The sequence below is a fragment of the Aulonocara stuartgranti genome (genome assembly GCF_965226115.1).
Source record: "Aulonocara stuartgranti genome assembly, chromosome: 23".
Lineage (NCBI taxonomy): Eukaryota > Metazoa > Chordata > Actinopteri > Cichliformes > Cichlidae > Aulonocara > Aulonocara stuartgranti.
This window is the reverse complement of record NC_138958.1, coordinates 3,912,529-3,939,433: the sequence shown is the minus strand read 5'-3', so window position 1 is coordinate 3,939,433 and position 26,905 is coordinate 3,912,529. Positions and strand designations below refer to the sequence as shown.

Below are 26,905 nucleotides of genomic sequence, written 5' to 3'. Positions count from 1 at the left end.
CGCTGACAGGACACAACAGAAAGTCAGCGTCTGCTAACATAACCTCCGATGTGGGTTAGCACAGCGTGCTAATAAATGTTTTAACATTGGCGGTATGTGTGTGTGTCCAAGTGCGTGTGCGTGGGCGGGCAGATGAAAGAGACAAGCTCGCCCGAGAGACATCGGTGAACAATGCTTTTGTTAAGGCTTTTTCACACACACACACACACACACACACACACATGCACACACTTACACCATGCTCGAGTAAAAGCATGCCTGTAAGCTACACACAGACTGTATGAATACAAACATGCTGTAAAGCATTACACACACACACACACACACATGAATGTCCCATTTAGATAAATCACCTTGGATTAGACCCACTTCCTAAAGCTCATTTTAAAGTCTGCCAGCGTTCTTTGCAGAATGCATAGAGGAGATAGAGGGGAAGAGAGAGAGAGAGTCTGGCACTGTTGTCTGACACTCTCTCAGCACCATGAGGGTGGAGGGAGGGAGGGCGGGCAGAGTGGGGGAACGAAAGAGCAAACACTCCCTGAAGAATGGAAGAGTGGAAAGGAGGAGGGAAACACAAGAGCGAGGGAAGAAAGAAGCAGGGAGAGGGAGAGCATTTCATTGAGAGAAATGCAGGAATGCTTTTTGTCTGTTTGTGCCCCGATGATGACAGTGCAGTCCGTATGTTATTAGCAGGAGATGGATGCTAGATATGAAGTGTGTTCAGAAGAGTGGGATGTTACAGTTCGATCAGATAAACAAGAATTACACTGCTACCTCATTTATCTAAAGTAACCCGCCTGCTGAACTGACATAATGAGCCGAAAAGCAAGCAGAAAATGAAGGAGTGATAATGGAGTGAGTGAGATGTAGACTCAACATGAGTATACAAGTATTTCCTCTCTCCCTCTCTCTCTGTTTTTGTCTTCTTCTTTTTATGTTTGGCTACACTGGGAATTGAAAACATTTTTAAGGATTCGCAGATTTTATTCTCTTCAGCTGTATGGGTGAAAAGCTTCACTTTAAGGAAAAAAGAAAAATTGCACACAAGTCAAAGAATTAAGATTTTGCTTTCTTTTCGAAAGGATAAAAAAGACTTCAGATTTGTAGAAAAGTAATAGTTTGCAGATGCAACTAAGTGTTTAATTAAATTAAACTTGCTCCAGTCTGTTAATTCATTCCTGTTCAGTTTACTTCCAGTAGAGGTCAGTTTTCATATTAAATCAAGCCAGTATCTTAGAAGCAAAGTTGCCTTTCCATTCACAAAGAAAATACTTTCATGGAATATTATTAAATTTACTCAGTCTGTGCCAAAACTAATATATATAAAAGATGGATGTAGCCACTGTGAAGTCACTTACGGGTTAGCGAAATCCTGGCTCAAAGCCTCGGGCCGAGCAATTTGGCTGTCGACACCTTGGTGTTTTGACACCGGACGTGACGAGTGAGGAGAGGATCTGACTGAGAAGCCGCGGTGCTACAATCGGAGGTGTAATGGCCGTTAGAAAGAGTGCAGATTTCTTTGTTTGCACACATTATGCTGCTAAAATCAATCTCTTAATTCCGAGATAATAAAATTGCATGTTAATACAGTATTTATCAAATTTTGGCTTCAAAACAAAATGAAGCAAAAAATAAAAACAACCCAGTTTGTTACCCAAACTATTCTGCAAACAATAATTATGTATTATTGTTCACGTTACCTTGGGGGGTTGATGACAATTTCGCTTTTACCGAGGTGAACTTGTTGTTTTGTGTTAGTGTTGCTAATGGATTGCACCTGTGTTGTCCGTTTTTCATGTTTTGTGCATGCGTGTCTATAATTTTGCGAACGCACAAGAGCACATTTAGGTTAATGCAGCCATGGACACCGATAACAATGTCTGCATCACATAAGACGCTCTCATTAAATGTCATTTGGCGATGGATTCACTTTAATCTAAGAGCGCTGTGAATGCCTCTGTGGCAGAAAATAGAAAATATACATAACCCAAGTAGATTAGTCTCACTTTCCCAAGCTCTCTGTTTGTCTCCTTACAGTTCCCATTATCTTCAGATGAAGCTTCACTGTCTGTTACAAATACACACACCACAGTACACGTGCGCACTTCTCTGTCTCTGCTCGCTGGGTGGGCAGTGCTGGGTGTTCTTGGTAAGTGATGTCAGCCGGTTGGCTTAATGCCCCTCTGCCAGGCTTAACATACCACACACATACACAAACACACATGCTCATCCAGCGCATGTGCCTTGCACTGTGTGCGACACACACACACACATGCCCACAAAGCCTGCATACACCATAGATCTTACACTGAGTGCTGAATGAGATTGCAGTGGCACAACAGAGGGATTATATAAGGCAGAAGAGCAGGCATCAGTGGGTGTAATTGGAGGTTGGAGGGGCAAGCAGTTAAGAGGAGATGAACTTATTAAAAACAGGACTACAACAGACAAAACATACTGTAGTACAACAATTTCAACTGTTCAGACAGAAGCGTTATTAGTCATATTGTGCAGTCATAGTGCAGCTGTTATCCCCGCCTACTGTAGGGGACCGTGTGGTGCATCTGTTACTACTGGAGTGCATATGCACAATGCAGTCCCACGTTGTGATATAATTTTCCATCTTCAGTTCTACAGACTATAGTTAAACATATTTGCGAAGTGGTTGACTTTAGTATTATCAAAACAAAGACATTAATAGTGGTCTGTACTGTAAGTGCCAATCACGTTCGTTTTAAATCAAACTCAGCTTTTAACTGCTTCAACAGACCAGGCTCCCATAGGGTGCTGTCGCTGCCGCTCTGCAGAGATCGCACAAAGAGTACAATAGTCACTTTACTGCTGTCTGGCCAACTCCCACTGGACAACTGTTACTACATTTCAGGCTCCTCTTTTGTGCCTCTTCAAAGGAAACCCTGGCTGAGACAAGTTTTGGACCAGTCATTTTACAGTTTAAAGAGCCTATTTCTATTTGGAGCAAGTTACCAGTGTAAATCAGCGATGCTCTAAAAGATACGCTGGCTTGTGGCTTGTGTCCCATTCAGCTCTTAGCTTCTTATCATCTCTTGGTGTTTAAAATCCTGCAGATTTCTATGTGTGGGAATTCCTGTTTTATTTTCTTTATACTGACTTAGATTTAAGTCCTAGTAGTTTATATTTGGCATGCACACCATACTGAATAATTATTTGCTGCTTACGGAGGTTTTCCTTCCCCTGTACTCGTTCCTAAAATGTTTAAAGGTAATCCGTGCGTTCATGTCTTTTCTAATGAGCCAGGAGTGGTAGAAACATTTTAAACAGTGCACTCAAAGTATGAAAAAAGTAAAAGAAACCCTGTAAGACCCAAACACCCTGCAAAATTCAGATTTTTTTGGAACTGAGATGTTTACTAACCCTTATAACAAAATCCACAATTTTTGTTTTTGCTATATCATGTTGTGTATGATATATTTATTACATCGCATTTGATACATTGGGTGTTTTTGGCAACTTTTTGTTAACAACAATGTTAATTTTAGACAAAAAAAAAGAGTTTTGTCCATAACAAGTATTGATCATGTTGCTGAGATAGAGGTCTCAGAAACTCATGTATCAAATATGATACAAAGGGCATTATTTGTGGGGTCAGATATCCTTATAGGGCAGCACGGTGGTGAGCAGTTAGTGGGATCGGGTAAATGGATGGTTGTAGATTGCCCGTATGTGTGAATCTTTGTGCTAGCCTGGCGACAGGTTAATGATCTGTTCAGGGTGTACCCCGCCTCTTGCACTGTAGTAACTGAGATAGACTTCAGGTTTTGAAAGTTTTAGCCACTTTTCCTACAAATCAATAAAAAGTTGAAAAAATTTATGCTTTCCTGTTAGTTTTGGGCACCAAAACAACCCTATTTTAGGAAAAGATCATGGTGTGGTTTAAAATAGACCTTTTCATTTTGCTTGGTTCCTCAAGTGACGAGTCTCATCCCTACAGTATGCCCCCGGCAACTGCCTTTATTATAAAAATACTACATTTTAAACCGTGGACCAACATAGCTATTACATGTTTTGCTTTTGGTCTCATGCAAGCTAAAAAACATATTAATGAGAATGTGAGCAATCACAGTTGCTCATACCCTGTAATACTGCAAAAAGAAATTTTAGGCTGTGGCTTTTCTCAGTGTGTCTGATTTTCATGTGGATGTTAAAGCACCAACCGGTCCTAACCTGCGATGAACACAGGGGGCAGAAATCCTCTGTCAGCCAAAAGCACAAATAGTGATACTTACAGATACCTACAGGGATACAGTACATAGATCCAAAAACAACTGCACATACATTTATGCAAATAAAGCCAAAACACTGACAGGAAAAATCAGTATCCATAATAAGAAAAGTACCAAATGTGATATTCTGTATCATGCAATATAGTGAGTGATCAAATATACACATTAAAAAGCTATAAATGCATATAAAAAGCAATCCATTAGATGACCCTACATAACTAAATTGTTTATCATAGGGCCTGTGGTAAGACATAAAGACCTCTTAATGAGCACAACAATAATTCCTCATTTCATCCCGGAAGATATACTATTTGCACAGATTTCTGCTTTGTGCTGTTCCACTGCAGGATTTTGCTTCTGCCCAGTTTTATCTGTAACTTTTTCTTGATCTCAGTTCTCCCGCTACAGTGGAAAAGCTGCAGGTTAGCTTGATTTCAAAGTTTTAAATGTGAGAGAGTTTATCGAGCTCTGAACTTTCCCTGTCATTAAAGGCTCATTTTTAAAATCCGTTAGCTGTGGCTGTCTTTATTTATTTTTTCCACTTTACTGTAGGCCGTTTGCACATGGGTACCCTGCCTTTTGCATAACGTACAACTGTACAATCAGCTACTTCGTATAAGTCCAGACTGGAGTGTCCTTGCAAAGGTCGGCTGCTGAAGTGATCTGGCAAGGTTGTATTCAAATATAGGAGCCCCAGTTGTAGCACTCAGCTATTTGTGTAATGGGAAAAATGTTGATTACTACTTTTTTTTTTTGTAAAAGAGGAAGATGTAAGAGAGGAGGGAAGGAAAGAGTAATGACAGGTAGTGAGGCTGATGGCAGCGATGGAGGGAGAATTAATAAAGAGAGACAGACAGGAATCGAGTTAAAACGATGGGATGAGCTGAGGGGAGGTCTAATGATGGAGAAGAGAGAAGCTGAGGATAGATGGAGAGAGGGGGAGAACAAAGAGAGATGTCACATGTCCTTTATGTTGAGAGGGGCTGGAAAGGGAGACACCTTCATGCAAAGACCTACTCACATGTGTTTGTGTGCATTTGCTTTCAGCAAAGTTTGTTTGCATTTTCACAGGTGAACGAGATCGCAAGATTGCATCTGCTTTTGTGCACATGACTTCTTTTTCTTTCTTTCCTTTTTTTTGGCCAGAAATGGAAAGAATAGAGAACTAAATACACAGCGGAGGTGAGCTCGACAGAGGGAGAGAAAGGAGAAAATGTAGATATAGCACTCAACAAGGACGAGAGCGGACAAAATACACAAAGCAAGGGAGCCAAGTAGAAAATGGCAATAGAGCGCGAGAGCATGAAGCGGGGCGAGAACATAAAGGAGAGGGATGATTGATAGAAATTACTAAAAGGGGGAAAGAAAGGCTAAGAGAGTGTAAGGGACGGAAACAAAAATGATACGGCAGATAGATAAAACAAGGGGGGAGGGATAAAAGAGTGTAATGGGGAGAGGGAAAGAAGGTCAGAGAAATGAACGAAAAGGATAATTGGCCAGAAAAACAGAAAAGGCTTTGGCAGCTGAGAGCGAGAGAGGACGCAAGGGAGGAAGAAGGTGACAAAGGAGAGACGGGACAAAAGGGTGACAACAGAGGGAGTCAGGTTTGGTCGTGGTGGGGCACAAAGATGACTTATGGTGATCTCGACTCCTGCAGTTTAAAAAAAAAAAAATCCATTTCAACCTCTTTCTAAGATGTTTTACAGTAATGATGTCACCCTGTGTCTGCCATCGTTCCTGGCAAGCCAGTAATAATTCATACAGCCACTAGAGGCCCTGATGGGTAAATTGTACTGATGTGCCAATGTGATTTTCTATGCGTTGATTAAGGACGATCTGTCAACTCACAGTGGTGTCTTTTCCCCAAATAATAGCTATATTTTATGGAATGGAATCACTTTTATATAAATGAAAAGGTAAATTCTTTATTTATAAAGGTGGCCACTCATTTCTGAACTAGAGCAAAAATACCAAGAATTTCACACATGCACAGACGAAAAGCTTAATGACGGAAATACTGACACACCGAAGCAGCAAAATGTGCCACAGCATATCACTACCTGAGGGGAAAACCAGGGAAACTGTACCGAGCTTCTTCAAAAGTCCTCCTTTTGCTTTTGATCTTTAGTCGTTCTTGCAGTACGCTAGTATGTAACCCTGCAATATTGTAAATATATTGTAGTAATGCAAAAACTGCTTGTTTTTTAAAACACTGTTCTTATTCTTCTTTACATTTTCCGAGTATGTAATTTGAATTCGAGATGGATAGGTGAGTCCATGGGTAGAGACAGATAAAGGCAAAGATACAGAGTTCAGTAAAATGAGACAGGAAATAGAAAAATACACTGAAATGGAGAGTGAAAGAACATCTGACAGCTAGGAAAAAAAGGGAAGGGAATAAGTAGAGAGCAGCATGAGAGAAAAGATGGACTGACAACCCCTTAAAAGATAGAGATTGGAGTGAGAGGGAGGGACTGAATGAGGCGGGGAATAAATGGAGAGAAGAGAGAGCGATCGAGTGAAAATGAGCAAGAGAATACCGAGAGTGGGGGGGAAGAGAGAGAGCCGTGTCTCACTCTCATCAGTCAGAGCGTTGCTCATCCACCGGCAGAGGATGCCTTTGTCACCATGACGGATCCTCGCTGTCTGTGTGCCGCTCGCCGCCAACACCATTACAGAACATTACTGATGTACACACAGAAACACACAGAGGAGAGAGAGACATATTTAGGAAGGGAACACATGCAGTGGTGATAGCACACGGCATTTAATAAGAAGAGGCGCAGGTATTGTGTCAAACATACAAAGGAACACAAAACATACTCACTCAGGACAGGAGCCTGACATGCGCTGGTATTGATATGTTGTGTTATTGACCTCTTTAGATCTTGTTTTGATGTGATATGTGCACATTATGCACAACACGGCTAAAGCTGATAATAGTTTCTATGGTAGTCGGTCTGTTAGTTAAATAATAAGTCATTTAGTCCAGAAAACGGAGTAAAACGATGCAATAATTATTTGCATATAAATGCAGAAGACACAAGTTATTTAATCATTAAAATATTGCAAATGATTGACAGTCAGCTGAATCCATCATTAATCAGTTCGATAGCTTAAGCTTTTAGCTGGATAATGACATCTGATTGGAGGCGTTACATCTTGTGTCCCACATCAAGGGAAGCAGTGACGCTTTGCGGGCTCCTGTTTTTCTCTGTTAAAAAAGGGCCTTTGAAATTGGCAAAAAGCAGGAAGAAGGCGTACATTCATTTTTTTTTCTCGTGGCCACACTGTCTGCATTTACACCTCACCTGTGTGCTCACAATACCAGCTTCTAGATGTGGTTTGGCCAAGGTTGTAGCAATCCAGTTGCATTGTGTTGTGCGTGCATTTACGCCATGCATTGCCAGATGTTTTTTACTTAAAATACCCGGACAGATATTTCATGGTAATCCAAGGTGTGGAAAGAGATTTTGTGCCTGTAGAGTATTTGACACACAGACTATACACACACCGAGCACAATATGTTCACAGTAAGCATTCACAGAGTCTTATTATTTGGATACAACGCATAGCTGTTCGTGCGCATAAAACCAACATCCACACAAACGGTGAGAGAAAACAACATGCAGTTAACACACACAAGCACACTCATAATGTCATGCTCATTTGGCAGCTGTGCACAAATAGTCAAACTGTTAAAAGGAAGAAACCCTGACACACGCACGACACGCGCGCACATACAAATGCTCGTGTAACACTGAGACAAAAATATCTCATTACCTCCACGTAGACAGACACGCACTTGTTGTGCATCCCATGTGCGCTCTTCATCTTTTCCGTCTTTTGGCGCGCTCGTTTTCTTTCTGTCGTTAAAACCGCAGTGACAAACAGCAGCATATGCGGCTGTGCCGAGCAACAGCTGTTCAATGGGAGATTTTGTGTAAGAATGAATGTTAACGTGGGCTGTGAATAAAATGCTAACAAAGCTCCGTGTGTCTCTGTGTGTGTGTCTCCGCAGTACTATGAGATGTCCTACGGTCTCAACATTGAGATGCACAAGCAGGTAAGAAACTCTGCATGTAGTATGATTGGATTTCTTCCAACCTCCAGGTTGTTGCTGTGTGTTTGGTTGCCGTTCATATGTGTACAGAGTAATGTGGCTGGGTTTAAACTGTATTTTCTTGCGACCTCTATGTATGCAAACAAATAGGACACTTATTGGTTAAATGTATGGTTGTAATGCTGGTTAATGCATACCACCACCACTTCAAAATGTACTTTGCATATAAATACACACAAATATTTCTCTTGACTGAATTTTTGCATGATATTAGTATTCTGATAATGTATATATTTGGAAGGCATTGGGGTATTTTGTGGTTAGGAGTGTGTTCACACATCTTGGTTAATTTGTTCCCGTATTTTAAATGATTTTGTGCACACGCTTTGGTTTATTCGTGTGCTTGTAAATGGAGAGCCTGCACAGCAGATTAGCCTTTCTCCCCAAAGCATTAGGTGAACTCTGACTGCTACTTAGTACAGAGTTGTTAAAATACAAGCACCGTCTGTTTCCTAGAGTAGTAAAGCACACAGCAAGCTACAGTCAAGTGTTTGTGAAGTGATTATGCTGACGCTACTCTGACTGAAGATATCGGACATTTTTGTATTATCTCGGGGCTCTTTGCAGATGGTCCACGTAAATTTGTCCTGCTGGGGTCGCACGTAGAAATTTCAGTAAGCCTCATCCAGCTGACCTACTGTCAGAGTCAGTTTGCAAAAAACACCCAAACCAAGCGAAACCTTTTATCCATTTATCTTTTTCTCCTACTACTATTATTGCTCTTTAAAACTGCAATGAAAGCAATAACTAAATATATGTAGCTCCCAGCTGTGTTTCTGTAGATAGGTTATGAATAAGAAAATTTAGCTGGGTACCATTTATAAGGCATATGATGTTAGTTATGCTCTTCCTTGTGTTTTAACTCCACAAAGGACTATAATGGTGCAGCACGGTTATAGAAAACCCAGCTGCTGGATTCAGACTGGCTGCAGTAGAAGGAGTGAAATATGCATTAATAAAGTTCAATAATTTGATTAAGAGTTCAAATACTCCACGGCCATGTTGGAGTTTAATTTCAGAACCTCACAGCTGCTCTGTCACTAGTAAATGAGTAAAAAGTGGCCTTGAAAGATTTTTCGCTCTATGGTTACTGACAGGCTCCATAGACGGAGTGATCCCAGTTTTTCCTCCTCATTTATGAAGACTAATAATCAGCCCAAACGTAGCAAGTTGTTTCAAAAGGCTGAAATTTTAGTAAAGGTCACTGCCCAACATTTCAGTTTGGAGCTGCAGCGATTCATCGAGTAACTTAATAACTTAAAGTTTTGCTTTGATACTTTAAAACCGCGACTCTGCAGCGCTCAGTTCTCACTGTGTAACAGTTTAACGTGTCTGTCTGCACACACAGTGTTTACACACAAGGCTGATATCAGGGGTCCTACTATCACTGCAGTATGCAGGGGTGAGCCTGAAGGGGGGCATGAGGTGTACTACACCATGTTTATTTTAAGGCTTTAGTAACATTACTTTTGCACATGTAGTTAATATAAAATATAGGAAACACATACACATGAACATACACCAACTCTACGTATAAATATTGTCAGTATTTTATTTTATGGCTTTGTGTCGGTCCTATGTATAACTATTCTATTTAACATCACTGTACTTGTGATTGTTTATTTATTTTTGCGTTTTTAAAAAAAGTTTTCTTTAAAAAAAGATTTTAATATGGCAATTAAATACAACGAAAGAGTTTAGTATTTGTTGACAGATGTTGGACACATTGCAGTTTCTCAAATGAAAACCAGTGAGTGCTTCGTTTTTTCCTCTTTGACTAACTAATAACTAGTGTCGCTCATGAATAAGACAAAAGTATTTTATGAGATCACTTGATTCATTGGAAAATTGATGGAATACTCAATATACCTGTGCATGCATCAAAAGCAAGCGCTGCAATCTCTGTATGAATGAAAAAGTCATCGGTTATCTCAAAATTATGATAACCTATGAATGTGTATTTGTGTGCATGTTTTGCTTGATCATTATAAAGTAAAACAAAGAATAATGTGTGCAAATGAAAGAAGATATAATTACTCGTGAGAGACAGCTGACCGGCACAAAACGGTGACCTTAGCAATGATGAATGTATGTTATACAAAACTGGTATTGACAGATTGAAGACAGGTGACACTAGCTCAATAAGGATTAGCTATAATCTGCAGCATGTGATATGATCAGGGTGTAAAAATCATTCCCCATGGTTCTCCTACACTGTAAAGAATACCATGTAGAGAGTAGTAAAGGAAGGTCGGTGTAAATTGTGCAGCGTTTCCACTTGTCCTTGCTGAGACTGGGTGTTCCTGTATGAAGACGTGTCTAATGAGCAGTGTGTGCTCTCAGGAGCCAGTGACTGCTTGAATTCCCACACTTGCTGCTAATTTGCTGTCTGTGTCACGTTACAGGAGAGAACAACAGTCAAACCGCACGTAGAAAGACGTGCAGACAGTGAGATAAATGTCTTGGCAGACGGACAGACGTTGAGACCTGAAAGCTGTTTTTTTCTCCGTGTTGATAGAATTATTATCCGTGATTATCCACCTTAAAGACATTTCCTTTAAGAAGCCTGCATTTTCCCCCCACCTCCCTCTCTGTATATCTATCAATCTATCTGCGTCATGCTAACTCTCTCCCTCGCTCTCTGACTTAGACACTGTCATGGAAGAAAAGACAAGAGGGGTTTATTATTTTCACGTTTCACAATGGGCTCTCAACCTGCCTGTTATAGCCTTTCAGAAGGAAGCTCATTGTTTGAAATAATCTCCAAAACGCCTTTAAATGAAAGCCTCTGCACTTCAACCTCGTAATCATCGTGTCATTTAGCCATCAAGGCAATTATAGCGCAAAGACATCCAACAATGGCTCCACATGTCGAGTACTGTGTACATATGTGCTCCAAATCCTCTGCTGGGTGTCGTTAGCTAAGAGAAAACACATGTTTAGGGGCAAACGGGGCATATGTATCGATTGATCTGAATCAGCTGTCTTAATTTGAGTCGAGATCTTTGTGTAAAGCATCCATCAAAAACACTGCATCGCATTCTGTTGTTGCACTAGAACTTCCTCTTAAATCACGTTGTGAGCGAACAGAGTGCAGCACAATACGTCTCTTTCCTTTGGTGAAGTAAGGATGTGTTGTGGATTGCCTCTTATGTTGTAGTGTTTTTGAAAACTACAGTTATACTTCAGCAGCCTATTCAGTGTTTGAGGTAGGTGAGACTGCCCATTTTTTAAAACTGTGACATAGAAATGAAGCTATCGTCACCTCGCTGAAAGTTCATCAGCTTGGTTCCTGTTTTCTTGTAGATTTTTTTAGGCCTACAGTCTGCATATCAGATACGTACTTAGATTAGTGATATTTAAGACATTATGTAACATGCTTGTGTGGCACCTTCATGCTAATTCAAATCCAGCCTCCACATCTTCATTAAAAATCATTATTCTGGTCTGCTATCATACATTATCTGTTTTTCCAGTGCACAATTTCTGCTTTCAAATATAAAACTAACACTATCACGCAAACACTCAGAGTTTAATGGATGCACTGGGGGCAATTTGAGGTTAAGTCTCTTTCCCAAGTACGCTCTAACATGCATAGTCTTCCAAAATTTAGCATATTTCTTTCTACCCTTCCTCAGCCTTACAGTGGACACTACTACATGGCACAACTACTGAGGAGCAACGATCAGAAAGAGTGGAAGAAGGCAAGAGATGAAAAAAAAAAAAACAAGAAGGGGGGCTAGAGTTGAAAGAGATCGCAGTACTGTGAAGGTTTTGTGTTAGCAACCATTTATTTCATAGAGGAACAATTCGAACTACAGTAGGATAGAGAATGATATAATGATATGTCAGCTTTTATTAGTCCAACTGGTGAATTAAATATTTAAATAATAATACTTGAAACAAATAAAGCCAACCACTGAAATGCAATTATCTTTGCTTTCCTTGACATTTAATGCTACCCCCCTTTTAAATGTATTTTGGGTAAACCAAACGAAACGCAGTGAAAGTTTTATGTTAATCACAAAAAGGGAAACTATTACTCAGCAGGAAGGGAGAATAGATAAAGAGAGGCAGAGCGAGTGGGGAGAGAGAAATGTGGCTGGCAGCAAAAGCCAGGCAGAACTGGACTGTCAGCTTTTGTCGCCAAAAAAGAAGAAATGGACTCGGTGCTGGCTGCACCTCTGAGAGATGAAGAGAGAGGAGGAGGGCGAGGAGGAGGATGATAGGTGGGGAGGATGACAAAGAGAGACCAAAGGAGAAGTGAGTGAGGAAAATAGGAGGAGTGGAAGGAGAGATGGGAAGAAAAGATAGAATGACAGGAGGAGACCAAAGAGCCGGAGTGGGGCATATGAGAGTGAAAAAGAGAGAAAGTAATGAAGAAGAAACGGTCTGGTGTCAGGAACCAGCGAACGAGGCTGCGAGAAGAGCTAGCAGCCAGAATATGAGAGCGAGGAAAGGTGGAAACAATTTATGATTGAGCAGCGGGAAGGAGAAGTGCATATGTGCAGAAAGAAGGAGGGCGGTTAAAAGGGATGGGATAAGATGTAGGAGAATCGGCGTGAGAGGAAATGTGAAGCAGATAGCAAAAGAGTACGCACGGTATCACGAGTAGAAAAGGAAACAGAGAAGCCCAATTTGACAGAAATAGAATAAAAAGAAGGTGGTGGAAGGGAAAGTGGTCTAGCACGGAAAATTAGGGAAGTACTGTAAAAATGGCATCAAAAAGAGAGAAGATGTAAGAATTTTTGAGAGAAAAGAAAGTGGACACAGTCATTGCACAGAACGAGAGGTTGTGGAGGATGTTACAAAGGGAGAAGGGCTATAAAAGTGAGTGGAAGAGTTTGAAAAAGTAAGATCATTTATAAAATTGGGGACTGAAGACATAAAAGTACAAGTGCACGTAGAAAAAGACTGTCAGAGTATGGGAGATAGGGAAACTTTAAAAAAATGGCAGGGAGAGCCGATGTTGGAAAAAGTGTGAGAGCAGTGATGAGAAGGAGAATAGGAGAGAGAGATTAATTGAACGGATGAAAGAGGAGAGGGTAAACAGGAAGGATGGAGCCTCAGAAAAGACAGATAAAGACCTCATAGAATAGATGAGGGGAGGGGGAGCGATGGAGATGAAAATGAGAGCAATGGGGGGAATGGGAAAGAAAAAAAGGGGGAGAGCAGAAATAGGGAGACATAGAGAGAAACAGAGACATCAAGAGAGGGAGGGGAGCTTTGAGCTGCAGCATGAAATAATGAATCATGAATAGATTTAACAGTATCTGCTCTTATTTCCTCTCCACACACCCCCACCCACCCTCCAGCTTCCTCCTAACATCCTGTCGAGATCACTGCTATTGCCTCTCTCTTTCTCTTTCTCCAGCGCACGCTCTGTCATTATCTGTGGCAGGGCCATCTCATGTCCTGGCATTAATTGAGCTGTAACAGTCATCTCTTGCCTTTCTACCCTTCCTTCTACCCTCTTTTGATTTTTTTCTCCCCTCATCTCTCTCTTTTCTGTTCTTTTACAATTTAATTTTCACATTTCTTTAAATTTCACACTGCTTTTTTTTTTTATCTCTGCGCTTCTTTCTTTCACTCTCTTCCTCGTTCTTTCTTTCTGCTCCGATGGTAGCATCTCCCTCCTCTTAGGCTGTATGGATACACTGACATGCATGCACACACGCACACCATCACATTATCTCACTTCCATTATCATATCATATATATATATACTAGCTGTATCCCCAGGAGGAGCGAGGGAGGCTGTGAGAACTTTACGCTGCTCTCCGTGGTTATTCTGTATTCATTGATATAGCACTTTTGGGGCTTGAGTAGTTATTGCCTGTATCCCCTGCTGTGCACAACATGTATATTCAGTATGTTTTGTAATTCATCCATAAACTGTGAGCTCAGAGTTGTTGGCAGAGGGAAGCTTACAGATGCAATAGTGTGCTGTATGTCTTGAGATGTGTTTTGAACAGACTGAAACCTGTTTTGTATTGATGCTTAATTCTGGAAGCAGATTGATAAGTTGGTGGGATGGAAGCTGTGTTAGACTCGTTTCCCACAAGAGCACAGTGCAGTCTGGGAGACTGTGAAAATGTGAAAGGCAGGAGGTTAATAAGATAGAGCCAATACTTGTTTGCTGTAGCAAAAAGACAATCGCAGCAGAACTAACCAGCAGCTTAAGATTCATAACTACGGTGAGCATTACACGCATTATTGGTACTTAGCAGACAAAAAGCTTCACAGGTTAGAAGTTCACGGTTTGATTATGATGACGTGAATACAAATATTTACTAAAATAGTCACAAGAACAACCTGGACAGACACAGTCTCAGTCGATAAAAGTGTCATTTTGAACGGATGTCGTGTATTTGAACTGAACCGGAGCGAAAAAGAGCAATACTGGCAGTAACGTGACACGCCACCATTTCACAAGCAATATACTATTGTTCCTTCAATTCATTGTTCATCAAAAATGACTGACTTGAACACAAGATGATACTTGCATCCCATCTTATATGATTTACAGGATGGGATGTAAGTAACGGGAGACAGACGCCCTCTCTACTTTTGAGATTAGCTGTAAAAATGTCTTGTGTGTCTTTGTCCTGCCTCTCTCCCCTTACTCATAACCAGTCACGGCAGATGTTTGTCTTAACAGTTCACTTGGAGAAGTTCCTGTGATTGTCACTATAATGACTTACTGGAACTCCTACTGGAACTCAGCCATCATTAATTTCACCAGTCCTTTCCCCGCTATGCTGAGTCAAAATGTCTGCAAAGACCAGAATTCTAATCAACCAGTGAGTGAAACCGTCTATTTGACGGATCATTAATTGTTGAAGAAGCTGTAATGTAAAGTGGCACAAAGATTAGCTGTGCAACTCGAACATAAAGCACATCAATCTTTGCGTGCTGGTATGCTGAGGTGTATACAGGAGTGTATCACTGAAATGCCAGTAAACCTGTGATACCTACATAGGTGGTCGATGGTGCTAGGTGCAGAGAAACGCCCCGCCTCCTAAACAGACTGCATCTTCTGCACTATAAGCTGGCTAACTGAGACTATTTTGGGGGTTGAAAATGACAACATATTCATGTATCTTTCCTCTATTTTGTAGTACAGCGTTGAACGGTGCATCCTCACAGTTTCAGTGGTAATATGCGATTTCAGCAGTAGGCTCTATTGCTTCTTTGCTGGGGTTCTGTCCCCTTGAAAACCCAGGGGGTCTGCAGGGGCTGTGGCAGCATTTCAGTAACTGCCTGGGTAAGTGTTTCTGTATGACTGGATCGGGATCTGACAGTGCCTCGCAAAAAAAAAAAAGAAGCTCAGATGACTTCCAGGAGTCAGCCTTAGACTGCCTCTATATCTTCACCTCCTTCCTAACAAAAATAAACTCCACACATTAGTGTCTAAATTATACCTGGAAAGGAAGCAGGAGTGGATGAAACGCACATGGCCTAAGCTTATGTTGCATCATGTAGCCGCTCTCCTCCCTAACAGTCACTCCACAATCTTATCACTGGAAACAGGAAAATCCTGCCTTTGACTCCAATTTGGGAGACTTGATCTCGTTAATTCATTATGATTATGCATGTACAATGATCGCTGCTTTTAGGTGTGTATAAATGTCTGCCTGATTTATTTAGAAATCAATATCCTAAGGAAGCAAATAGCAGCCTTTATGAGTCAAGCTTGCGTGGTCGGCTGATTGAAATCCGTGATTTTTACATAAGGATCAACACTGAGCCGTGACAACAATTTTAACCAGTTTGACGTTTGAAAAATTATTCACACTGGGAAGCTGGGGTTGAAACTGCTTATTTGTTTGCATTTAAACAGCCTGATAGAACGCGATGCTACGACACAAGGCTACTGGGCAGCAAGGGCAGTTAATTAGGGATTAAACAGCAGGAAATTGGAGGAAAGTGTGAAGTTAAAAGCCGGGTCACAGCTGAATTTTTATAATGGTGCATACAATACATTGCTTTCATGGCAGAACACATGCATTTACCAACTCGTCTTTTTCTTACAAATACCTGTATTTTGCTTTCTGGTTACACTCACACGCAGTGTAACCCTACAGTGTGATGTTTGCAAGCCTTTAACAGCAGTTTTAAAAGACGTCTGCACCAAACTCATTAAATATTGAGGTCAGTTTAACTAAGTAGTGTTTATTAGCAACAAATAAGCACCTGTTTTATCCTATAGGATAAAACAGGTGCTTCCTCTTTTCTGCGTGACTACATGTATGTTACAACCATGTTACAAGCAAGTAAAAATAAATCTGCATTATATACCTGTCATATAAGTGGCCCTGCCATTAAATTCCTCCACTGTCAGATATGTTTTGAAATATCCTCTGTAATAATTTTACAGGCTAAGAGGCAGAAAAGGTGGCCAAGTGGTGAGCGAGAGCATCCCATTAGTGAAAGGTGTCAGTGTGTCCTTGAGCTGGAGTGAACCCCTGGCTGGTTACTAATTTTAAGCCATTTAGGATAATAACAGCGTGAGATAAAAGCTTTAAAATTAGTAGCTGGGAATTGGGGAAACCAAACCTAAAACCTCAAATACTTATTAAAATATAAAAATTACACAGTAGACCGACGGCCAGCGTCTTTCCAGTCATCTTTCCGAAGTTTGGTTCCTGAACTTCAGGATGAGACTCAGTGAAATAAATACTCGGCACGAAGGGGACGCTACGTTATTTCAGCACACATTTCCCCTCAATAAAGAGCAGCGTCGGTAAGAATGCCAGATTCCCGCACTATATATGGCATATTATAAGAATCAGCGATGCATACATATATATAGCCTTTACATAGTGTTTCAGGATTCTAGTTAAAGAGATTGTGTGGTGCACAGAGCAGGCAGGATATTATAGGAGGCTGTGTTTGATAGTCAGGATGCTCAGCAGCCAGACTGTTTCCCCTGTGGACTCCTGAGGACAGATGAAGCAGCTGGCTGTCCTTCCTTCCTGTTCCCTCCTTTCATTTCACCACCACACATATGAGGCCGAGGGTGTGGGAGTGTGTGTGTGCGAGCGTGTGTGTGTGTAGGCGCGCTTTTGTGTGAGAGAAAACAGCGAGTTTCCCAGTCATTTTTGTACTCCCATTTATGTGGCGGGTTATGTTATAAAGTAAACAATTTTATATTTCTCAGCAGTGAAAGAATAAAAAAACGAGCCGAGTAGTGGTGGGAAAACCTGAGAAAAAGACAGGAAAGAGGCTGAGCAGAGAAATAAACAGAGAAGATGAATAAAACAGAAATGGGGACTAAGGAAGATTAAGAGAGAGTACAAGCAGGAGAGAGAGATCACACGGGAGAATATTTATCTGCTTGCGTCGTGTAAAAAATTGTGTGCATGCGCTCATCCTCCAGCCTAATTAGCCCGGGCTGTCTGGCCTTTTTATGCATGTGTTTGTACACATGCGTGTGTGTGTGTGTGTGTGTGTGTGTGGTATATTTGGCTGAAGTTGTGACCTGAATCCTCATCTCAATGGGGAGAGGGAAGAGTGAACGAGAAGGAGAAAAAAAGGGGGGAGAGTGTGAGCAGGAGATGCCTTCATATCATCTCAGCGCTTTGGTTCATAATAGGATTGGGCTTCCCTCTCTTTTCCTCCTTTTTTCCCCTTCTTCTGTCTCACTCTTTCAATCTCCTGTGCCTCAGATTTTTTTTCTTTCATTTTCACCACCCAGTCAGTGCATAATCCCATGGTTGCGGTTAGATTTTTATTTAAAGTGGTTTTATTTGAAGGGCTGGATTAAGATGAGGCTGGATATGTGGGTCAGCTGATACAAGCTTTGGAGAGGTCAAATGACTTTGTTTGTGTGTTTGTGTGTCTGTGTGCGTGCGCGCGTCTGTGTTTGGACTCTCTTTGATAGTGGTGGTATAAGCAGTCTCCTCTTTTAACATGTTAGCATCTGTGCCCTGTGTGTGTGTGCGCGCATGTGCAAAGCTTTGATGTCTCACACTCTCTTTCCTTATCTCTCTCTCTCTCTCTTCAAACCGTGTGTGTGTTTGCTTTTGTATACATGTGTTGCAGAGCTCATTTGTGAATAATGAAGCATAGACAGCGAGAGCTGGCTAGTTTGATATAGCCCTTTAGGAATGATAGAGTAGAAGTTGAGAGAAAAAGAAACACAGTGAAAAAGAAAAAGAAAGATGAGTTGAAAGATAAAAGCATGTGATTAAATTCCCAGGGAGCTAGCCTTTTAGCGTAATAGCTTTGTCACATTGGCAGAGGATCTCTGGTTGCTTCACAGACTATATTGCCTATAATTCTGTGTGTGTGTCTGTGTGTGTTTTGACATGTGCATATATATTTGAAAGGGCTGTATGTTGTGCCAGCGACCTGTGCTTGAACTGGAATAAATAAGCTGGCTAAATTCGGAAGACACAGTTGTAGTTTTCACTATAGATAACATATTCTGGTGTTTGCTTCATGTTTCTTGCTTCACGTTGTTTTGTTTAAAGACATTCTTGTAGCACAATGAGTGAGACGTTGATTTTAAATACCAAAGTAATAATAAAAGTATGATATTTCTGTGTTCCACTATCTTTCACTCATCATGAAGTTCACATTTTAAAATCCTTTTGTATACTTTTACAATTTTAAATAACTTGGCGCCTAGTTACCTTACTGACCTCATCGACTTGTATCGCCCCAAGAGAGCACAGATCCTCTAACCAACTGCTCTTAGTGCAACCAAGGCCCAGACGAAAGACTAGAGGGAACTGAGCTTTTGCAATTGCCGCACCCAAACCGAACTATTGATGTTCACACATCCGAATCCATACAATCATTTAAATTGTGCTTAAAAACTCACTTGTTTAATCTAGTTCGGACTTCCACCCGGTCTGCATTTGTGCTACATAACTGTAACTGTTACTGTAACTATAACTGTTTTTGTTATCTTTTGTTGTAACCTGCGTTCCGGCACTTGTGTGAAGCACTTTGATGAACACAGGTCCTTTTTAAATGTGCTATAGAAATAAACTTTGATTGACATTTGTTATTTTGGAGGTAATGATTCAACCGATTTTAAATGAATTGCAAAGAAATTTGCTTCAGAAGTGCAACTAGACAAATTGATAAAAGGATGAAGAATTTAAGTACTGTCAAGTTAAACTGCTAAACATCAACACGTTAGCATGTTGATATAAACATTTAGCGTAAAGCATGGCTGTGTCTTTGTACTGAATTCGATTTCCTTCAGCACCACGGCTAGACTCTAAAGTTTAAGTAAAGTAGAAAAGTCAAGCAAAACGAATTCAAAGTTTGTCTGTGAAGTGATTGTTGTTATACTGACTAATACCGCTATAGGCAAGCTCATAAGTCTTGGCAAGACTGTTCTGATTTTCTGTTGTCCAATTTTGGTGAGCCTGTGTGAATCGTAGCCTCAGGTTCCTGCTCTTTGGTGTCTGAAGTGATACCTGCTGTGGTCTTCTGCTGCTGTAGCCCATCTGCTTCAAGGTTTGACATGTTGGCGGTTCAGAGATGCTCTTCTGCTGGTTGTAACAAGTGGTGTTTTCAGTTACTGTTGCCTTCTCTGACCTCTGACATCAACAAGGCAGTTAAGAACTGCTTCTCATTGAGTAGTTTCTCAGTTTTGGCCATTCTTCATAAACCCTAGACGTAGTTGTGGAGAAAAATCACAGTAGATCAGCAGTTTCTGAAATATTCACACACGTCTGTCTGTCAACGACAACCATGCAATGTTTAAAAGTCACCTTTTCTCCCCCATCCTAAATGCACTGAGTTGCTGCCATGAGTTTGGCTGATTGAAGAGTTGCGCTAACAAGCACCTGAACAGGCATACCTAATAAAGTGGCTGGTGCGTGTATAGAGTGACTGTTAAGCAGATGCTGAAAAAATAAAAAGGCTAAATCTAAGAAACTGTGTCCCACACCATAGAGCGTATGTTTCAGCATCTCACAGACCCGGCAACAATGAGATACATAAAAGCAACATTCATTAGCGTATATGTAGGTGTCGGTGTGTGTGATGCGCACGTCTTTGAATGCCTTTTCATGCGTGCATACTCTGCAGCCAGCTTTGCTACTCTGGCTACTTTGTGTCTGATTGCATTGTGGATGACATGGGTTTGAAGCCGTATGCAGTCTGTCAATGCAAGCTGGTGAGCTGGCACAGTGTGAATATGACTAATAGCTTAGTGTATAATAGAGTCAGAGAGCGCAAGATCTAGAAAACTATCAAATTTCAACCACAATTGCAAGGCAGAGATTTTGAATCTCATTGTCACAGGCTTGTGTGTGTGTGTGTGTGTTTGTGTGTTTGTGTATTTCAGAAGCATAGAGGGTGTAAGGACCGTGCATCTGTGCGTCTCGAAATTATCTATGTGCCTTTTGTGTGAAGTTTTTGCAAGTACATGTTTCGTACTGTGTGGCACCTCCATGTATGATTGGATACGTGTGTTCATGAGAAAGTCGAAGTGAGCTGTCTGTCTGTATTTTTTATTCTAAATGATTCTGCTGCCCGCTCCGCTGCCTATCTCGCATTGGTTCTGCACTGAAGGTTGAATCTGTGCCTGTGTGTATGTGCTGGAGCAAGTGTGCGGGTGTCGGTCCCATGCTGTGAGGCTGCTTGCTCTGCACACAGCTCTGTGTATGCGTGCTCCTATGTTCTGTTTAGATTGGTTTTCTGTGTGCTCTTGTTGCTCGGTCCGTGTGTATGTGCGTGCACAAATGCTCGCGGTGGCTTTTGTGTGCGTACTTGTGGGCTCAGTTGCGATATGCACAATTCCGAGGGTGCGTGCATGCTCGTATGTGTGTCGTTTTGGTGTATGTGTCTGTGTGTTTTGGTGCCCCCCTCCCTCTTTCTTTCTCTGTTTCCCTTCCTCTCCTTCCAGAATAGTGGGGCCATCAATCAGAGGCAAGGGGGATAGAGGAAGGGAGTGAAGGGTGGAGGAGGCGAAGTGGAGGAAAGGAGCTGGCTGGGTGCCAGGGAAGAGGAGCTGGCACGCTGCCCAGAGGAGAGAGAGAGGAGAGAGAAAATAGGAGGGTAGAGGGAGACTCTGGGAGAGAGAAACAGGGCAGAGAGATGGAGCAAGAAGGGGAGAGAAATGAGAGAGAATAAGAAGAAGGGCAGAGAGAGAGCAAAAGAGCAGAGCCAAGTGCACCGAGGGAAAACAGAGGGAGAGAGCAAGAGAGACACCGTGGAAGTGGGGAAAAATGAGCCAGCAGAATAGATAAAGAAGAAGGCTGATTGCTTGGAGAAAAAGAGGAAATATGGGGAGGAGGTGGGGGGGTACTGAAAGGGAGGAAGTGGGAATGGTTGTTCTCACCGAACAGCGATGTGTCTGCCACCCCAATCAGTGGGTGATTAGTACGTCATTGGCTACAAATATTTACCATAACCCTCAAAAGTCACCACACTGCTGCTCGTAATGATACCAACTTAGACTTAGTTCCTCCTGCGCTGGATGGCGGATTGGGCGGCAAGGGATCGCCAACGAGCTCGGTTTGCAGCCACATCTTCAGCCTCGTCCCATGAAAGATCGACCGCTTTCAGGTCCTCAATGAATGACCATCTCCATGTCTGTTTTGGTCGTCCGTGGCTCCGTGACCCCTTGGCGGGTCTCCACAACATGGCTATCTCCGGTAATCGTTTCCGATGTTGGCGAAGAACGTGACCGGCGAAATGGAATCGTCGCTCCAATACCATGTCCGCTAGCGGTCGTGAGGCAGTGTGCTCGTTGGTAACTCGATACGAAATCTTGAGAATCCGTCGGAGGCTGTGCTGTTGGAAAACATTCAGTCGTCGGATAATTGTTGCCGTCGACAACGTTTCACTCGCATAGATAGCCATCGGTACAACTATCGTATTGAACAAATGGACTTTAGATGATATCGAGATGGTGGTCGATCTCCAAACCGGTTTCAAGTTGCGCATGGCCGATGCTGCCTTTCCGAGCCGACAGGCAATGTCCTTCTCCGAGCCACCGTCCGGTGTTATCACACTGCCCAGATACGTGAACTGATCGACTTCATCAAGCGGGCAATGGCCGAAGAGTACCGGAGTATCGGACGAGTACCGGAGTCCGATACTCTGATGCCAAACGATGATGATTAAAATGTGTTTAGTATTACATAATATTATAAATTTTGAGGATTTTCTCTTTTTTTTAAATAAACTGGATCTTTTACTTTATCAATTACTGGTTTCTGTTATCTTGTGTTGGAAGTAGAGAGTGTATTTGAATGATTATGAGTCCACTCGCAAAACGCATACGTTTGCAAAAACTTGCACAAATGTATACGATGCTTTTAGAACAACTTTAGTGCCATGAACGCAGTAAGATGAGCTTTCATTGTGATTTACAAATACTATGAGCCACCACTTGTATAAATTACGAAGGTCAGAAGCTCATTACTCCTTCTGTCACCACAGAACAGTTTTGTAAAACCTTTTATATCGATGTGAAAATGACTGGATATTCTGTTTTCAGTAGCATCATCTGCCACGCTCACTGTGGAATGCATTCAATTTAAAGTTGCCCGTTGCCTTCGGTGCTCCACTCTTCCTTTTTCCAACCAGTAACTATTCCAGCAACAAGCAAGAGGGGGAGCAAAGAACAGAAACGGAATAGGAGCTAAGAGAGGTGGCAGAGATTTTTGTTAGGAGCAATTAGAGCGAGTAGAGGGGTATCACTCACACACTTATGCACACACACAGACACACAAAGCTGGCTTGCTCAGCCATAGTGGGACTCAGAGGCTGGCACAGCTGGCAGTGCCAGAGCACACTGGGCACCATCTTCCTCTTCCCGTGCCAATCTCAACCCATGCTCATCACATTCAAATTCACCAAGCTTTATTGGCAAGACGAAGGCGGTCAGTGTTGCTCGCTGTCATGCTGAGAGACCAAATTGAATGCTGATCTTTCACAGGGAAGTGGCTTCCCCATTGTTCCAGCTCAAGTTTACTTTAATGTCAAAAGTGAAAATGTGTGTGCTCGGAGAAATGGGACTTTCAGTTTAGCCCTTCATTTGAGTTTCTCTGCATTTAGTCTTCGTCGCTTTGTCTGGCGATATGTTGAAGCTACACAGGATGAAAAAAACACAAGATGCTTTGCCATTCTAAGCAAACAGCTGCGTGCAGATTGTAACACGTAACGCGTAACACAACCTCCCTACGAAACAAACTTTGGCTTTGTCAGAGCAAAGCCAAACTCTTGCACTTTTTTTTTTTTTAAGAAAATTGCATAGGCAGATACGCCATCATTCTGCAGTTGCTTATCTTGTGAGTGTTATAATTTTCTTTTTAGAGTACACACAGCCTCATCTTCCCACCTGTCTGGACTATTTCTACTTCAGTTAGTCATTTTCAGCATTTTCCAGAATGCATTTTGACAGCCTTCATAGAACAGACAGGAACATGTTGCGTTTATCGTGTGGGTTAAATATGTGGGTGGACGGAGAGCAGCAGATAGCAATTGCAAAGTAAGTGCGGGAGAATGGGTTTTTTTTTTTTTTACAGTCAAACTCTAAGAATTACACCTCTAACTCAAAGCGTCACTCTTGCCTCTGCATTATGGTCCACTGAGCCGAATGCTGGTGTGGAAACTGTCCCTCCTGCCTGTCTTTGGAGTTCCTCCTGACTGACAGCTGAATGTGGGTCCAAAATGTTGGGTCAAGGACAGTTTATTGGCATGTATGTCTGACTTGCATTCAGATTTTTAATCATGATGTCAAATCATGTGCTGCTGACCACTTTAAAGAGAAACATCAGCTCAACACATCTGTCTTTTTATAGACTAAACTCTTCACTTCTGCTGAATTGCAGAGATATCATCATGCTGGATGTCATGTTTCTGACAGTCTTTGATGTGACTTAGTACAGTGTGCTGTGTCTAGGGTACTGACATTTTTTTTTAGTGGTTTCACGTAGATATTTATGTATTTTACAATATGTGGTATATAATCGATGCGGAATATACCTGCATAAGCCTGGTAATTGCATAGTTGTTTTAGATTTGAGAGGATTGCATCCTGTCAGCGATGAAAAGCCTAGGTGTGCTTCTACTGAGTGAGCTTGTCTGTTACATGAAGACACCGTCATACATGGAGCATGTGTGTTTTTATGCCTGTGGCTCGAACAGTCCTCAGGAACAGACTGTCTTTGTCCCAGCATTCCTTCTTCTTCCTTGTCTTCATTTCTTTCAATTTCCCTTCCTCTGTCAGTCTGTTTATTCTGGAGACTGTTTTGGTAGATTTTTGCCCTTGTGATTGAAAAGCTATTCCCTCACCTATATTTTCTCTCTGTTTCATCTGAAGCTTTTTTCTCTGTCTCGCTGTCTGACTCCATGCCAGCTGGCAGGGTATCTGCCCTCAGGTGTTTATTGACCAGTCCCTTGCTTTCCTTTGTATCTATCCATCCATTCATCCCTCCATCCAGCCAGTCTTTGCCAGTCCTCCCCGGTGGCTGTGCTTCGGTTGGACAGTGGAACGACAGTGTGCTATGTTGTTTCTGAGACCCGGCCCGGCTCAGGCTGCTTCAGCAAGCTCGCTTTCGTCCAGTTGTAAAACCCATCAGTTATTGGTATCTTGTGCTTATAATACCTACTGTCTCTCAGGCATAACGTGGAGTTTGTTTGTTTATGATCTTCTCTTTAACTTTTGTTTTTTATCTTTCCAGTAAAGTTTGTTTGTATGTCGTAAGATCAAAGTTATGGGGACAGTAAATAAGAGTGGCTTCATAGACCAACCATGTTCAGGTCAGTCCCTTCAGATTGTATTTGGTTATCGGACATATGGTTAAACATCAGTACTGTCAGATCGGTTTCCTACTGGCCAAACTGAACCAGGTCATCTGAATTGATCTGATGGCTGAGCACAACCTGTTGCATGATAAGCGGCAATCTGGCATAGTTGCAAAGATAATTAATGGAGGAGAACATTGAACACTGAAGTGTACTGAACTATACCCTGCATAATTAGCAAAAACTCAGTGAGAAGTGGTTGTGAACCATCTCACAAATTACAAAATGACAGTTAATCCTCAAACATGTGTCCACTTAGAGCAATTTGTGGATCAAACTGTTCCCAGAGTGTGATCTTTTTTAATTCATAAGAACTTGTTTCCTATTTCTAAAGCTGTTCGTGTCAACTCAGAGCAACAACAGATATACGGTACTGTGCAACAGTCTTGAGCCACCCATTATTGCTTTACATTTTGCTTCCAAGCAGCCAGACTTTCTTCTAATGTTTTACTGAGGCCTTGAGGAATAGTTCTTCAGGCCATCTGAAAGTCTTTCAAGATTTTTCTTTTGACATTTGCTGCTTTTTTTCTCTCATTTTCACTCCCGAAATTGAGGAAGAGTCCTTGTACCGGACTATGTTCAAGGAAATGTTTTCTTAACACTGACCCGTGAATTATTCAAGCGTAAAAAAGTCACCTAACTCCAGGGATGAACCACTTTAAATTCTGTCTCTAGTCTCTTTGTTACTAGCACAACACATCATTTTTTCACATTTCTTTAGTTGAATCTAAATGCCATGTTTGACTGGCATAAATGATATTTTTACACCAACAAGGTGATTCCCAAAGAGCTATTAGCTGAAAACATGGCACATCTCAGCAATTTGAAATTTCTTTTTTTAACATTATCAGGAAAGAAGTACAACAATAGTCCCACAGACAATGCAAATGCTGTAAAAGCATACTTGGATAGAAAAAAACACAGTGGAACACAAACGGTTATAGGCTGGCCTTCCTCGAGCGCAGACCCGAAGCAGTGTGGGATCATCTTTACAGCAAATGGAATAAAAAGCAGCCAACATCCAAGGAAGAGCTTTGAATGACCTTTAAGAAGCTATTGCTGACGACTACCTAAAGAAATTACAAGAAAGCTTGACTAAGAGAGTTCAGGCTGTGTTAAAGAAGTAAAGATTGGCAGAACTGTACAAATGCTCATGTTTCAATATATCCCTGCCTCTATTTCCCTGCTTCTATTACGAGTGCTTTGATTTATTTCCATCTGCGATCTAGTTGGACAGATTGAACGAGCAACAGGCTAAAGTATAGTCAAGCAGACTGACCAAGGTTTCAGAAGAACAGATACCACTTGAATACAGAAGAACGACTCCCTTGAGTTTAATGTAGTAAAAGTTTCACATTGGCAGCAGGCGGATAATCTACTTCCAGTTATAAAAAATATATTCAGGTTTGCCAAGTTCTTCTTTCTAACTCTTTGTGGTCCTCACATACATACAGACACGCATGCTTTATAGAAATACACCAAAGGAGCTGAGGCACAGTCATCTACACATGAATGCATAGGTTTACACACGCATGAAGCTGTGTCTGTCCTTGGAACTGAGCCGGGTGTCTGGTGCTAATTGTTTACGAAGCCTCGTTGAGAGTAACCGAAAGGCTGGTTGAATGGTGCGTGTCTCTGAGAGCCTTTGTATGATGGCATACACAGCCCCGTCAGTCCTGCGCTGCCCTCCATTGCCACGTCTGCTGTCTTTTATCTATTCCTCTTCAACGCCTCT

The 26,905-nt window shown here is 41.6% G+C and overlaps 1 protein-coding gene across 5 annotated transcripts in view; it reads left to right on the top strand.

Annotated features, from left to right (window-relative positions):
- The window catches only part of tle2b (TLE family member 2, transcriptional corepressor b), an 83,104-nt gene that overhangs the window by 27,259 nt on the left and 28,940 nt on the right, over positions 1–26,905 (top strand). For all 5 annotated transcript variants that reach the window (XM_082523507.1, XM_082523506.1, XM_082523504.1 and 2 more), the window contains one exon: positions 8,284–8,328. In XM_082523507.1, the coding sequence (XP_082379633.1) occupies positions 8,284–8,328 (45 nt within the window). The remainder of the gene's footprint in view (positions 1–8,283; positions 8,329–26,905) is intronic.